The sequence below is a fragment of the Meriones unguiculatus genome, chromosome 5, assembly GCF_030254825.1.
Source record: "Meriones unguiculatus strain TT.TT164.6M chromosome 5, Bangor_MerUng_6.1, whole genome shotgun sequence".
Lineage (NCBI taxonomy): Eukaryota > Metazoa > Chordata > Mammalia > Rodentia > Muridae > Meriones > Meriones unguiculatus.
This window is the reverse complement of record NC_083353.1, coordinates 40582577-40599415: the sequence shown is the minus strand read 5'-3', so window position 1 is coordinate 40599415 and position 16839 is coordinate 40582577. Positions and strand designations below refer to the sequence as shown.

The following is a 16839-nucleotide window of genomic DNA, read 5'->3' as shown; positions in this document are numbered from 1 at the left end:
ACCTGGGTTTGATTCCTACCATCTACATGGCAGCTCAAAACTATCTGTAACTCCAATTAAAAGTGCTCCAATATAGTCTTCTGGCTTCTGCCGATTACCAGATACATGTGTACATGCAGGCAAAACACATAAAATAATTTTAAAAAGTTTAAAAGAAGGCCAATGTAAAAAGTTAAACATAGGCTGGGTGTGCTGGCACAGGCCACATAGGAGGCAGAGGCAGGCAGATCTCTGTGAGTTTGAGGCCAGCCTGGCCTAGAAAATGAGCCTAGGATAGCCAGGGCTACACAGAGAAACCCTGTCCTGAAAAACAAAACAAACAACAGAAAAGTTAAGCATTAACATTCACATGGTAGCACGTCTGCAATATCATCACTCTTAGTGTAAGATGGAAGGCAGAGAATCCCCTGCGAACTTACAGGCCAGTTAGCTTGGAGTAAGTGCATGAGAGACCCTACCTCAAGAAAAGGGAAGGTGAGGGGGTGCGGATTTAGCTCGGTGGTAGAGCACTTGCCTAGCAAGTGCAAAGCTCTGGGTTCAGTCCTTAGGTAGGGTGGGAGGATAAAGTCAAGGACTGATAGCTGACATGAATACACACACACCTATACAAAAGTAAATTTAAAAAACCAAAAAAGATAAAAACACTTCAACGACAGAGTTCTGAAGAACACTGGTTGCTTTTGCAAAGGTATGGATTTGGCTCTCTGCACCAGCATGGCAGCTCATACCCAGCTACAACTCCAGTTCCAGCAAATCTGATGCCCTTCCTGCAGGCTTCTGCACATAGATGGTGCACAGATACACACTGAAGCATGCACGCACACACACACACACACACACACACACACTTTAAATCAACCAATAAATTAACGCCAGTTAAAAATAGGTCAATAACAAAAAAGATAAAGGTATTTTGAGCAAGGTATCTTCATTTTTGGAGATTTAAAAAAAGTTATAATAAAATATTTTTTCTGTGTAATTAAAAAAATCTAACTATGGGCTGGAGAGACAGTGAAGTGGGTAAGTGCATTTGGTATGCAAGCACAAGGCCCTGGCACTCACATAAAAAGCTGGCATAGCTACAGTGCCTGTAAACCCAGCACTGGGCAACAAAAATGGGTGGACCCTGGGAACTTGCTGGCCTACCAGAACTTGTGAGTTTTTGGTTGAGAGACTCTCTCTTAAAGTGTTAACACAGTGATGTCTTCCCCTGGCCTCTGCTTGTATGCTCATAGTTGTGTGCACCTCACATTCAAGTGTGTGATACTGACCACAGACACACACTTGCTAAATCCATTGTCTCAATAAAAATGTTCAGCTCTCTTAAAAATTAGTTTCAACCATTTAACCAAACTTTTATGTACATATGCTGAGCTTTGAGAATTCAAAGCAGAAATGCTAGCCAGGAGTGGTGGCTCTGGTCAGTAATCCCAGCAAAAGAATTGAGGTTGAGGCCAGCTGGGTTACTTTAGAAAAACACTATGCTTGCTCTATCTATCTATCTATCTATCTATCTATCTATCTATCTATCTATCTATCTATCTACCTACCTACCTACCTACCTACCTACCTACCTATCTATTCATCCAGGGGATTTTTCAAGGTAGGGCTTCTCCCTGTAGCCCTGGCTGATCTGGAACTCACTCTGTAGACCAGGCTAGTCTCAAACTCAGAGATCCACTGATCTCTGCCTCCCAAGTGCAGGGATTAAAGGTACGTGCCACCACCATCCATCTAACACTATGTTTTTTTGTTTTTTAAGATGCACTAGTGAGATGGCTCAATAGGTAGAAGCACTTGCCATGGTTCAATCTGTGGAGCCCTTGTAGATTTATAACTGACACCACCTAGTTCTCCTGAGGTATGTGTGAGGTACATGTGTGCCAATGTACATACATACCTACACACACAGACACACACACAGTTAAAAAACAAAACAAAACAAAAAGACAGTGCTTTTCATCTGTACTATCTAGCACCTGAATCTAAGGATATCAGGACAGTTTCCAAATGCATCAGTGGAATGCCTTCACTGTCACTTTAGAACCGAAGTAACTGTCAATCTTCCCACGTACCGCTGGCATCAAAATTTAGGAAGTCCGAGAATTCCTGAGCCAATGTCTCATCACTGGCAAAGGCACAGAGGCAAGCAAAGAAGTGGATGCACCTTGGTGCTGCCTCAGCCTTGGGGACGTTGGACTTGTGTGACTTCAGAGTCTGGCAGGAGCAGAAGAAGCGGCGCTCCGGCAAGCTTCTTGAACTGATTTTCTGCATGAAGGACGTGTGCAAATAGCCCAAGCTGTGCTTTTGGCTCACCTTGCATTTCACTACCATGATGTTTTTAGTGACTCTCTGTACAAGGGGACCCGTAGGTTCTGTGGCCAACTGCCAGATGGTCTGTTTGGTTTCTGGGGATGCCTGCATAGCATTCAGAACTGAACTCTTCAGGGTCAGAGGGGTGGCCTCTGCCTGGCAGTTCACTGCTAGCTTGATGTGCTGACACTGGTTTTCCACGATGCCTTGAGTGGCAGCTTTCAAACATGAGGGGACATAACACCGACCAGAGCTAAGTTGAGTAATGATTGTCCCATCTACTGTCTGGATTGTCGTCTCTGAAACACCTAGCTCCACAAAGCATCGGTAGTCAGGACCCCGGTCTCTTTGCCGCACAGAGTAGACCTGTAGCTCAGAGCCTGTGATGATTTTGACAGCTTCAATGCTAGGCTGCTTCCGAGCGCCATAGCGAAATATGGTTCCACATGTCTTGTTCTTACAGCTCAACCCACGGGTTCCATTGTATGTCCCACATCGGGGACACTTCCTGATTCCCCTCAATGTGGCCTTCCCCAAATCAGATAAGAAAGCTGGGACTTTAGTCCTTTGAGAGTTTGGTTCCATTGTTCACAGCCCCTAGAAAGAAAAGACCATCAGCAGGAGAATACAGTCTCACAGAATTAACACTGAGAGAAAGAGAGAAAAGGAGATGGAGGGATTTTCATTTATTTATTTATTTTTGAAATAGGGTCTCACTTTGTAGCTCAAATTGGATTGTAAAAATGGTGCTGTATTGGCTAGTTTTATATTAACTTGACACAAGCTAGAGTTACCTGATAAGAGGAAACCTTAATTGAGAATGCCTTCATAAGATGTAGCTTGTGGTGGTTTGAATAAGAATGGACCCCATAGACTCCTGTTTGAATGCTTGGCTACAGGGAGTGGTACTATTGGGAGGTGGCCTTGTTGGAGGAAGTGTATCACTGTGGAGGCCGGCTATGAGGTTTCATATATATGCTCAAGCTCCGCCCAGTGTTGTCAGTCTCCTTCTGGCTGCCTTTGGATCAAGATGCAGAACTCTCAGCTCTTTCTCCAGCACAACGTCTGCCAGCACACCACTATGCTTTGCATTATGACAATGGACTAAACTTTTGAAACTGGAAGCCAGCCCCAATTAAATGTTGTCTTTCAGAAGATTGGCCATGGTCAGATGTCTCTTCACAGCAATAAATCCTCAACTAAGACATGGCTATAAGGCATTTTCTTTCTTTCTTTTTTTTTTAATTAAATTTTTAGTAAGGCATTCTCTTAATTAGTGATTGATGGGGAAAGCTCAGCCCATTGTGGGTGGTGCCATCCCTGGGCTGATGGTCCAGGGTTCTGAGAGCAGGCTGAGCAAGCCATGTGCAGCAAGCCGGTAAGCAGCATCCCTCCATGGTCTCTGCATCAGCTCCTGCTTCCAGGTTCCTACCCTATTTGAGTTTCCTGACCTGAATTTCTTCAATGATGAACAGTAATATGCAAGTGTAAGCCAAATAAACACTTTCCTCCCAATTTGCTTTTTGGTCATGGCATTTTTTCTGCAGCAACAGTAACCCTAACTAAAACAGGAGCCTAGGGTAGTCTTAAATTTTCACAGATCCTTCTGTCTTAGGCTCTCAATTGTTAGGACTAGAGTGTTGCTTCAGCATCACATAAACTGGAGATGGTGGTACATGCCTGTAAACCCAACATTCAGGAGGTAAAGACAAGAGTGTGGGGCCAGGAAAGCCAGGTAACTGGGGAGCCAGTCTGTAGCAAGAGTGAGGTCAACGCATGACCAAATTCTGAAAAATCTCATTCTGAGACCGGCAGGAGTAGAATTATTTCTTCCCTGTTCTAGGCCTGCACGTGCCAGTGCATGTAAACCTTATGATTCCCACCTTGAAGTAGTCATGCAGCGTGGTGGCCAGGTTTCAGGTTAAACTTCCTCTCAAAAAACAAGCCCAGCAAACAACTGAAATTCTTCATGCAAATGAGGTATTCCCAGTACCTCAGGTCCCAGTCAATAATGTACACTTCCCGAAAACCCCTATCCACTCCCCAAGGTTTCTCCTGGGCTCATACCTACTGAGATCCTGCCTAACCCACTCACCCAGGCTAAGTTTCACTCCCTCCAGTCCAGCGCACTGTGCAACTGTGCCTGGATACTGCAAGGGGAAAAGCAGTACTGGGGCAGCAGTGAGGAACATGAATTCAGTGTCATCCTCAAGTACAAAAAAGTTCAAGGACAACCTGGACAATATGAGAACCTGTCTCAAAAAGAAAAGACTAAGAGGCAGGTGGATCTCTGTGAGTTTGAGGCCAGCCTGGTCTATCTACAAGGACAGCCAAAGTTAAACAGAGAAAACCTATCTCGAAAAAAAAAAAAAGAAGAAGAAGAAGAAGAAGAAGAGGAAGAGGAAGAGGAAGAGGAAGAGGAAGAGGAAGAAGAAAAAGAAAAGACAAGATAAAACCAGAGAACAAGAAAGATGAGTTACTTCACTTCTACTGGTCCCCTGAAGCCCAGTCCAATTCCTCCCAGTCCTACCTGTACTAGCTGCCAGGGCACCTGGAGAACAGTGGAACTTGTGTCCATAAGACCTAACGTGTGTTTCATTAGTTTGTGAGGCTCATACAGCACAAAGACAGGCATGCTCATTTGCAGTGAGATATGCCACTTGGCCTATCTGAAGGCTGAACTTTGATGTAACAATGCGGACATTCCATTTTCCCTGGCAAAGCTCCTGCTCAGGGTTCCAGTCAGATTCCAGCTCCTGTAGGTAGAGATCTTGGCAGCCTAAAGCAAAACAAGAGAAGACAGTTGTTATACGACAAAGATAGATCTTTCTACTTAGAAACAGGCAGAATAGGGGCTGGGATAGCTCAGTAGCAGAGCGCATGCTTAGCCCACATGAAGTCCTGGGGCCAGTCCTCAGCGCCAGAACAGCAACATAAGCAACAGCCCCTGTGGGGTCTATATCTAAATTTTTGACAACATTTGAGAAATATTTGAGAGATATTGCTATAGAAATTTAACCTTTTATACTTTCAACAAGAAAATAATAAAGCAACAGTAATGTTTTTATACAGGGTTGACTGGAGCACAAGCCACAGTATAGAATTTGTCAAACACTCCCCTTCCCTAATGGTAATACATAATTTTTTTTTTAGTGTCTTTTTTTTTTTTTTTTTTTTCATTGAAAAAAAATTCATTTGTTTTATTTTCAAGACAGAGCTTTTCTGTGTATGCCTGGCTGTTCTAGAACTCACTCTGTAGTCCAGGCTTTCTTTGAACTCAAAGAGATCCACCTGCCTCTGCCTCTCAAGTGCTGAGATTACAGGTATGTGCCACTACCACCTGACTTTCACTGAATAGCTTAAATTTCATTTTTACATATATGGGTGCTTATGTGGCCTTCCTGTATATCCCTGCACCAGTTGCATCCCTGGTGCCTATGGAAGTCAGAAGAAGGCACCAGGTCCCTTAGAACTGGAGTTATGGACTGTTGTGAGCAACCATATAGGAACTAAACCTGGGGCCTCTGAATAAAAGCAGTAAGTGCTCTTAACTGCTGTGCCATTTCTCCACTCCTCCCCCTTGATGTCCTAGGATGACCTAAGCTTATCTTCCTGCCCCCAACTCTGGAGTATTAGGATTATAAGGCACTCCCCCTCCCCACCACTACCTTTTTTGAGACACTGTCTCATTATCCCAGGCTGGTTTCAAACTCTCATGTTGCCTATGATGACTCTAAACCTCTATCTTCCAGCATCTACTTCCAACTGCTGAGATTACAGGTATGCGCCATGATGCTCAGTTTATGCAGTGCTGAGGAAACAAATCAGAGCTTTGTGAACGCTAGGCAATTGCTCCACTCACTAACCTACTTCCTCAGACTCTTAAGTTCCATATTTATAACACTATTACACTATTTTTTCTTTTTTGAGACAAAATACATAGCCCTAGCTGGCCTGGATTATAAGAATATACTTCTACACTTTACTCTTTTTTTTTTTTAAACATAGGGGCTTGTCTCAAAGCCTGTAGGGTAGTGAGAACTTTTCTTTTTCTTCTCCTTCACCGATTTATTTATTTTTATTTCCTGTAGTTACAGACAGTTGTGAACTGCCATGTGGGTGCTGGGAATTGAACCCAGCTCCTCTGGAAGACTCATATACACTGAGCCACCTCTACAACCCTATACTGGACTCTTAATACTTCTGTGTTTTATATAAAAGAAGGTCCAAAAAGGATGCCAGAGCTTGACAATGGGTGTCCTCAATTGCTTTACACTTTTTTCTTTTGAGACAGGGTCTCTATCTGAAGCCCTGGCTGTCCTGGAGCTCAATAAATAGACCAGGCTAGCCTGGAGTCATAGAGATGTGCCTGCTTTTGTCTCCTGAGTGCTGGGATTAAAGACCTGTGCCACCACACCTGATCAATTTTTTTTTTTTTTAGATTTATGTATATGAATGTCTTGTCTGCATGTATGTATGTGCACTATAAGCATGCCTAGTGCCTGCGAAATTTTAGATGGTTGTGAGCCACTATATGGGTCCTGGGAACTGAACTCTGGTTCTCTACAAGATCAATAGGTGTTCTTTACCACCGATCCATCTCTCTGGCTTTACACCTTAGGTTTTGGGTCAGGGTCTCTCACTGAGTCTAGAACTCACCAATTTGTATGGACTGGTAGGAAAGCAAAGCCAGGGATCCTCTTGTCTCAGGCGCTCAAGCACTGGGATTACAGGTATGCAATGCTGTGTTTGGCTCTGTATGTGGGTTCTGAGGATCAGAACTTAGGTCCTCATGCTTGTAAGGCAGGAACTTCACCATAAGAACCATCTTCTCTGCCCCTTAATGCTTTTTTATTAAGAGAAAAAAAGGCAACTGTTTGTAATTCTTGAAAAAAATATCTAGGTGCAAATCAGAATGTATAATGCACTGCCATCTATGCATAAAAATAATGGACAAATAAACTTACAAACACAAATATACACGAATATTCGTATTAGCTTGAAAATAAACACAATGCCTTTTGGTTTTGTTTCTGGGACAGGATCTCACCATGGAGCCCTGGCTGGCCTGAAACTCACTGTGTAGACCAGACTGGCCTGGAACTAATGAGATCCACCTGCCTTTGCTTCCTGATGGCTGGGACTAAATTCTTAAATGAATGAGCTACTACACTCAGTTATTTAAAATGTTTTCAAATATTTATTTATATATCTTTCTGTATATGCACATGTGAATACCAGTGCCCATGGAGACCAGAAGAAGGTATAGGATCCCCTAGAGCTGGAGTTACAGACAGTTGAAAAGCTGCCTGATATGGGTAGTGGTAATCTAACTCTGCTCCTCTGAAGAGGAGCAAGCACTTTTAACTGCTGAACCATTTTTCTAATCCCTGTAAAATCTTATTTATTTTTTTTAGTGCAGTATTTCAATGTATTGGTAAGTCACGTTTTATTTATCCACTGATCAGCCAACAGACACTTGGCTTATTCCCAAGTTTTTGGCTACAATACATAGTACTGAGATCATCGGGACAAGTATTTGTGTAGACAAATGCTTTCACATAAACTTATCCCAGGCTGGTGACAGTACAGCTAAGTTGTACAGAACTGACTCAACATGCATAAGACCCTTGATTTGGTTCAGAGTAAGAGCCCTGCCCCATGTATGTATTTAGTGGGTACCACATACTATTTCTTTTTTTAAGATAAGGTTTTACTCTGTGACCTGAAGCTTATGTAGCCCAGGCAGGGCCTCAGCCTCCTAAGTGATAGCTAGGACTATAGGTATGGACCACAATGCTGGGCCATATACTTCAATACATGTAAACATTGCGTAATGTTCAAATCACAGTAAACTCGGCTATCTCCTCTGTACATCTAACATTTTCAGAACCTGAAAAACTGTTTTCCAAAGGGGCTGTACCCTGTATACGCCCACAGGCAACGTAAGATTTCTACTTCTTGATTAAAGCCATGACTGTAGTGGGGATCATATGGTACCTTAATGTGGTTTTATTTGCAAATCTTTACTGAATACTTATGTTGAGCAAGATTTCTCATGACTAAGCACTTAAAATAGTACTCCATATGAAAGGAGCTATAGAAATAGCTATAGAAACCCACACATTGTATGATTCCATTTAAATGAAACATCCAGAACAAGAAAATATGTAAAGACAGAAAGACTAGTGGCGCAAGGCTGGACAGAGGAGGAATTTAGTAATGATGGTTGTAAGGTTTCTTCTGGGGTGATGAAAGATATTACACAACTCCATGAAAATTTTTCAACTCTGCAGATTTATAAGATCTCTTCAGCTGTAATTTTTAAAAGGTCAATTTTATATGTATAGCATTTCAGTAAAACGATTACTATCTTTAAAAAAGAGAGGTAGAATGAAATTCAAATGCTAAAGTGGTAAAGAGAGAGGGAGCTCTGGAGATGGTTCAGTGGTTAAGAGCACTTGTTGCTCTAGCAGAGGACCTGGTTTCAATTCCCAGCACCTACACAGCTATGCGCAACCACCTGTAACTTTAGCTCCAGAGGTCCAATTCACTTTTCTGGTCTCAGGAGGCACCCAAGTGATGAACAGACATATATGCAAACAAACATTCAGACACATGAAATAAAAACAAATCTTTTAAGAAAAAGTGCCTTTAATCTCAGCAGTCAGAACTATAAATGACACTCAGAGGTAGAGTACTTGCCAATATGCTTAAATTTGGGAGTTTAATCCCTAGCACTACAAAACAAAGTAAAATTTCAGTAAAGAATATAAGAGATAAGTTATTGCTTATTAACGGAATGTGAACTATTCATTGTTACATTGTTATTGGGCATATATCTCACAAGACTATTAGAAAAGATGTAAATAAAGTATCTATGCAATAAATACTTTGCCTTAGCAATTTCATTTCTAAGATACTTGGCCATTGTGTCATCTTTCCAAACTCCACCCCCCCTTTTTTTTTTGAGATAGGGTCTCACTATGTACAACTGGACTGACCTTGAACTCATGTAGACCAGGCTAGCATCCAGATCACAGAGATCCCCCTGTGAGATTTCATGACTGCAGAATAGGAAAAGGACTTGGTAAAGAACTGAGCAGTGTAACCAAGTAATATGCTACTGTCAAGCCACTAAAAGCAAGTGAGATCTGTGAACTAGCAACTAGTAAGTATCAACATATATTGGGAATGAAGAAAGTGTAGTGCTTTGTGTATGCTATTCTTGGTTTTGAAAATAAATTAAGGGGGGTATCTTTTTTAAAAAAGGTTTAAGGACACAGTATAGCTCTCTATTCCCCCAGCAGTGAGTGACTTGAGACCTGAGAAAGGAAATTTACATTTCTTTTTTACTGTTTGCATTTGAAAACATGTACTACTACCAACTCATTACAGACTTCTTTCTTCCTCTTTCTTGAGACAGGGTGTCTCTGTATAGCCCGGGCTGTCCTGGAATATACCAGGCTAGCTTAAAACTCAAGAGCACCACCAGTCTCTGCCTCTAGCGTTCTGGAATTAAGGAACTGGCCACCACGCCCAGCTTGTTTTGCTTTATTGAGACAGGGTATGCTAAGTAGCCTTGCTGTCCCATAACTTGAGATTCTCTGGCCTCTGCCTCCCGAGTGCAGGGACGACAGGCAGCGCCACCACTGGCTTGCGACTGGCTTAAAAGGATACACAAGGAACGCGACTTGTGAAGGAGCTGCGATGGAAACCTGAAGGGTCTCCGGATGGTCGTCTCTCCTCAGCAAGAGGATGAACAGCGCCTGGCGCTGGAAGAGGGAACCCGGGACGCGGTAGGTTTCGCCCTGGTTCCACCTAGCCGCAGAGCTGGTTGGTGTGGGGACGCTGTTTTGGGCACGTGAAGAGCGCCCCGGGTGAGAAGAAAATACTCGAGTACGCGCATTCATTCAAGGGATCCTGTGGAGATGCTATTTACCCATTTTAGGAATGAAACTGTCGGGTTGGAGCTAAGCGCCACAGCCCGCAGGCCTTTACTGAGTGTGGAATCAACCTGGCTGCTGTCAGACCAGAGTCCGGGCCACAGTCCCACTGTGTTATTTAGGAGAGCGCGCCTAAGCACAGCTTCCGGGAACGGACAGCTGCAAAACGCACTTCCCATGCGACCCGCCTCCTGGCACCCACCGCGTGACTCACTTCCGGTATCAATTGAGCGAGCAGCAGAAGTGTCACCACTCCGCTACGCAGATCCAGGAACATGTTCTCCACCTCGATTCCCGCCCCAAGCCGTGCCCCGCCGCCGCCGCCGGGCCTTACCCACAACGGCCCCCTTACCTCCCTCACATCTTCAGGGACTTCTCGCGGGCGACCACCCTCGCCGCGTCTCTTTCCTTGCCGCGGCCTTTTACAAACGCGGCCAAACTGTTCGCTGTAACGACAGTAGTTATTGGTCAGAGCGGCCCACGTGGGCCAAGGGCCCGCCCACCCTCCTTGGAGTGGCATGACGGGATTTGTAGTGTTTTCAGAGGAGAGCGCCGTCTTTCCAACATAATCCAGGGGTGGAAGCTGCACAGGTCTCCCTAGCTTGACCTAGCGGTACAGAAAATACAGGGCTTTCCAAGAGTCGCGAATACTTCGAGCCGGAACAACTCAGTACTGAAACACAGTTGTACTGGAAATGGAAGCAAAGCTCGCCTGAGTTACTCCATTAGCAGAAGCAACTGATTTTCGACTTTGCTACAAGTTCTTTCATTTGTACGGTTCTTTCCTTTTTCGACTTTGCTACAAATTCTTTCATTTGTACGGTTCTTTTTCTCCTTTGGCACTTGCACATTATTATTTGAACACTTACTCCTTGGAATGAGCCGAAACAACTTTCTGTATATTCGTTCTTTAGAGTCGGGTTTTTGTTGTTTTAGATAAAAACAAAACAAACAACAAAAACAAACAAACAAACAAACAAACAAAAAACAGGGCTTCTCCGTGTAACCCTGGCTGTCGATTTGTAAACCAGGCTGGCCTCGAACTCAGAGATCCGCCTGTCACTGTCTCGTAAGTGCTGGGATTAAAGCAGTGTGCCACTATCACCCAATCATTCTTCGGAATCATACAGGATAAGTTCTTCAGTAATTTTTATTTCCTGAATACTGCTTTTGTTGAGGCCTGTGTGTTGGAAATTTCTCTAGCCTGGCCACTTACTGGTGGTGGCTCTGTAGGAAAACCGATTTACTCTGGCCAAATTTTACTCTTTTCGGTTGAAGAAGTGATCTTTTCTGCGATCAGTTTTTCCAATATTGTTTCAGAAACTGTAAGGAGTTAAAGAGACATTCCCCCTCTCCACAATTTTTGTTGTTTCATTTAAAAACATTAATGTTTATACTTGGATCATCTGGATGATCACCTTTTAACAAAAACATGGCTTTTCTATGGCTAGTTTCTAGCAACTGGCTCAAGTGGTGACCAGAGAACCCCAACCCACATTTCTCTGCCTGGCATTGGGAAGTGTTTCTCCTTTGTTATATTCAATTTCAGGCTGTCAATAGAGACACAGGCAGACATTTTCTTTCCGGGTAGTTTCTTTTTCATTTTCAATGCACCATGGTTCATGAACGACCCTGTGATTCTCACCTCCCTGTCAGAACCAGCTAGCTGCATCCATCCCCACACCATGCTCTCCCCTCTGCAGATTTCTTGAAAGGCCTGGCTGAACCAGCCAGCATCTATTTCCAACTGACATAAAATACTGTATGTCTCTGTGGTATCTGGCAGCCCCAGCTGCCTCCTACCTGGTGGAATGCTTCTTCACCTCTAGTTTGCTCTCGGAGCAGCATATTACTTTTCTTGTGTTAACTGGGCTCCTCCAAAGGGTTAGGAGCTCAGCTGTGGCTGTGTTTTCCTTTACCCTTTTTCCTTCTGTCCCTGCTGTGTCTACACATAGTAGTTGCTTTCTGTACACCTACTACATCTTTGACTATTGTCTCCCCATTAGTCAATAGCCAATGTTTACTTTGTTCCAACCTTTATTAGTTAACAAACCTTTTGTCATTTCTCTTAAAATTAAAATAATTTTTAAAAATGTAGATGGGTGTTTTGCCTGCACATACATACCTGGTGCTTGTGGATGACAAAGAGGGCATCAGATCCTCTGGAACTAGAATTACAGATGGTTGTGAGGTGGGTGCTTGAAAGCAAGAACTCTTAAAAGCTGAGCCATCTCTCCAGCCCCAACATTTCCCTTTGGATCTCTTGTCTCCCACCTGATAATAAACTGTTCATTCATAAATAGGTCAGTGTGACACTAAAGGGTTTATGGGAGAAAAGAGATGGGATTCTATGATGCTGGGTAAAAGCTAAACTATCACAGACATTACAAGGCTTGTTGTACTTTCAGTTACTTCCTATGTGTCATTTAAAACAGTTAAATGTAGCCCAGACCAATGTGTGAGGGCTGGAAGAGCAGAGAGAGGTGGTGTGAAGTCAGTCCCTGGGCTGCAGCTACACATTTTAGGAATCAAATTGGAAGACAGGAGCTGGAGTCCTTTTTGCAGTAGATGAGGGAGCCCAGGGAGGTTAGGACTAACAAAACTCTTTCCAAGCAGGTAAAGTCCTGTGGGGACTGAGGGTTAACCTCCTCCAACCATTGCTAAGGAGTGAACTCAGGGTACCAAGCATGCTAAACAAGGCCTCCTACCCTTGAGCATTAGCCTCCAGCCCCTTTTGTTTTTAGGATTAACATTTTACTTTATATGGGTGTGTTTGCCTGCATGTACTAGTGCACATGATTGTAGGGCCTGCAGCGGCCAATCAGATCCCCCGGAACAGGAGTCAACAGATTGCTGTATATTACCATGTGGGTGCTGGAAACCAAATCAAGAACAGCAAGTTCTTCTAACTGCTGAGCCACCTCTCCATATCCTCCATCTGCACTGGGCTTCTTTAAGAATTCATTACTGAAAGCGTGTTGTGGTGGTACATACCTTTAATCCCAGCACTTGAAACAGAGACAGGCAGATCACCGAGTTTGAGGAAAGCCTGGTCTACAAAGTAAGTTCCAGGACAGTCAGGACTATAGAGAGAGACCCTGTCTCAAAAGAATAATTTATTACTGTACCAAGAAAGGAAGGAGTTATGAAATCTGAAGAAATTCCCTCACTTGAAGGGGGTGGAGGAGGCCCTGAGTGTGCGTGAGTTGTAGACATGGTTATGTCAAGGGCTCCACCACAGATCCACGGAAGAATGGCAAAGCTGTCTCCCAATCCAGGTGAAGCTCAGAGGGATGGCAAAGCCTTCCTTGGGGATCTGAGTGCAAATGGTGACAGCGTGTGCAGAAAATGTACATCGTTAGATCCCCACTCCCATATGTACAGCTTGAAGATTGCTCCCGTAAAGAGACTACTACTGAGGTTACCTAAACCTGTCTCCTTGACCCTCCCTGTAAACCACAAATCCTGCCTTTCTGTTCAACTGCATATAATAAACACCCTGAGCTGCTGGGGTACTAAGATTTCTCCATTAGTCCAGTCCACTAAACAACCAGCTTTTCTGTGCATCTGTATCTGTCTTTTCTTCATTTTCTTGCAACCCCAGTAAGCTTCAATTCTTGGAGCTATGGCAGCACCTCCCTTTCATATTCCTGCTAGTACCTGCTCAAGTTAAGTCAACTTTCAAATAGGAGTAAACAGATGGTAGTGAAGAGTACTTGTGGAAAGATAAACTAATAAAAGTATGGCAGCACAGCAAAACCTACCTACAAGGTCCTTGGAGAAAAGCCCAACAAACACATGCCACAGGGCTGGGATGCAGCTCAGCTGATAAGACCTTATACCTGCCTTTGATCCTCAGGACTGTAGAGGACAGGACATGGAGATCTACAGATCTACATGAGGGCTGAAGGGCACTGCTCTACTTTTTGAGAAACCCACAGATGTTTTTCTAGTAAAAGTATATAGGAAGTATACTGCAAGTATAAGAACAATGCCGTAATTCCTTTCTGACCTTTTTTTTTTTAATTTCAAAATAAGAGTTTTTCTGTGTAGCCTTGGCTCTTCTAGGCTTGCTTTTTAGACCACCAGAGTTCTGGGATTACAGGTATGCATCACTTTGCCTGGACAAACAAACTTCTTTAAAATAGTTCTTTAAAAAAAAAAAAAAATCTGAAGAGACTCAAATGCTCTGATCCTCCTGTCTCAGCTTCTTGAGTACGGGGATTACATATGTGCATCGCCACGCCGAGCTTCTTTCTAAAACACATCTTTCTACCCCACCCCCAAATTTTATGGTACGGTGTTTTCACAGCACGTATGTCTACACACCATGTGTATGCCCTGCAGAGGTCAAAAAGAAGGTGTTGAATTCCCTGAAACAGGAGCTATAAATGGTTGCAAGTCACCATATGAATGCTCCCTTGTAAGAGGAGCCAATGCTCTTAACCACTGAGCCATCTCTTTACCCTGAAAAAGTACCACCTCATACACACACACACTTAACTTAATAATAAAAATAAAAACAGCAACAACAACAAACCAAAGAGTTTAATTATGTGCATGTCTATGTGGCTATGCATACATATGTGCAAGTGCCCATGGAGGCCAGATCTAGAATTCGTGGTCATTCTCCTGCCTCAAATTCTTGAGTGCTGTCATTACAGGCATCTATTACTATACCTGGCTAAAAAGCAGACCTCCTTTACCATACAGTCACATGACTAAGGTCTCAAAGTAAAGGAAAAAAATCCTGTTCAGCTACAATGCCTTCATTTCATTAAGACTGAAAACTCAAAGTTTTGGAAGATGGTTGTCAAACCCTAAAAATAACATTCAGACTACAGTGACTGGAATAGCTCTCTGTGTCAGTTTGAATGAAACTGGCTCCTATAGACTCACATATTTGGTTGTTTGGTTTCATTAGTGAAATGTTAGGAATAGGTGTGGCCTTATGGGTAGTGTGACTTTTAGAATGGGCTTTGAGGTTCAAAAGCCCATGCCAGGCCTTTTCCCTCTCAGCTACTGTCCCAGCATCATGACAACCTGCCTGCCTGCCACCACACTCTTGGCCATGGCAATAATGAATTTAATCCTTTGTAAGTAAGCTCCAATTAAATGTTTCATTTTGTAAGTTGCCTTGGTCATGGTGTCTCTTTATAGCAATAGAACAGTGACTAAAACAGTCCTTTAATCCCAGCACTCAGAAGCAGAGGTAGGTAGATCTCTGAGTTCCAAGCAAGCCAGAGCTACACAGTAAGACCCTATCTCAAAACAAAGTGAACAAAAACAGAAAAGAGAGGTTAGAAAGAAGGCTCGGTGGTTAAGAGCGTGTAACGTTCTTGAACAGTTCAGATCCTAGCACCTACGTCAAGCAGCTCCCAGCCACCTGTAGCTCCAGGGATCCAACGCCCTCTCTTCTGGAATCCTTGGGCACCTGTACCCACAAACACACACATTTTTGATGCACATTATTAACAACAGTTGTAAGCATTTATTTGTATATGTGGCCATGGAGGGAGGCTGCACACATGCTGAGGTAATAAGACAACTTGCTGAGGGCTAGTTCTCTACTTCTACCCAAGTGCGTTACGGGAATCACACTCAGGTCTTCAGGCTTGGTGGCAATCACCTTTACCTGCTAAGGCAGGTTCCCTAGACCAATAAATGAAAGTGTTTAGAAATAATCACTCAAACTGAGCACGGTGGCGGACATCTGTAATCCCAACACTTGGGGAAGTAGGGGCAGGCGGATCTCTGCTGAGTTCGGGGCTGGCCTGGTTCACAAATGAAATCAAAAACAGACAAGACTACACAGAAAAACCCTGTCTCAAAAACAAAACAAAACAAAACAAAACAAAACAGAACAGACAAAAAAGAAATCATCACTCATTTAAAAGGTTTGCTTTTTAAAATTTCCTATAAACATTTTGTTTCTCTAATTCAACTATAATCTCAGCAGGAGGTGTAGCCCTTATTAAGTCTATCTATGCCCTCTGTAGATGCTATCTAGTCCTCTGAAAATGATGGGGACTCTAGTACGAATATAAAAGGAAGGTGAACACAGGGATAAGAGAAGAAAACTTAGACTGTTGCGTCTCATTTTCAACAGGGAGATTAAACTCTGGCTTCACAGTTAGCCAAGTCTGCAGAGTGCAGAGCTTCTGGAACTCAACACAGACCATGGCTTCTGGGATACGGTGAATGAACTCTTAAGAAACACCTGAGTGAGGGTTAACATGAGTACACCAGAAAAAAAAAATCTTAACACACAATAATTACTGCAAAAAGACCCCACAGGTCATAGAAAACATAAAGGAATTTTAATATCCAAACAGTCAGGATAAAGAATACTGGTTCCGTGACCCACTGAGAGTCACTCCAGTTCTTTACAGTACCAGAAGGTAAAACCTGAATGCATATTGCAAAGAAGTTCACTTTTAAAAACCTTCATTTTCTTACCTGATACTTATACCAGGATGAAAATTTTTAGTTTGAGAAATGATCTAAACCAATACCAGCTATGTTCCTGAAATGTCATCAGGAACAAAGCACCACCACCACCTCAACAGCAAATCAATGT

General features: G+C 43.1%; 1 protein-coding gene across 15 annotated transcripts in view; it reads right to left on the bottom strand.

Moving 5' to 3' along the window:
- Positions 1-10705, bottom strand: part of C5H2orf42 (chromosome 5 C2orf42 homolog) — a 35844-nt gene extending 25139 nt beyond the window's left edge. For 3 of the 15 annotated variants that reach the window (XM_060383669.1, XM_021634572.2, XM_060383676.1), the window contains exons 1-5: positions 9994-10133; positions 9318-9380; positions 6973-7159; positions 4844-5092; positions 2076-2910 (exon numbers count right to left, since the gene is read on the bottom strand). In XM_060383669.1, coding sequence (XP_060239652.1) covers positions 2076-2898 — 823 coding nt within the window. In that variant the 5' untranslated portion in view covers positions 2899-2910; positions 4844-5092; positions 6973-7159; positions 9318-9380; positions 9994-10133. Of the gene's footprint in view, positions 1-2075; positions 2911-4843; positions 5093-5981; positions 6125-6972; positions 7160-9317; positions 9381-9993; positions 10134-10255; positions 10358-10611 lie in introns of those variants that run through there. The other 12 variants (XM_021634570.2, XM_060383668.1, XM_060383673.1 and 9 more) reach the window with 12 other exon arrangements.
- Positions 10706-16839: the final 6134 nt, after the last annotated feature.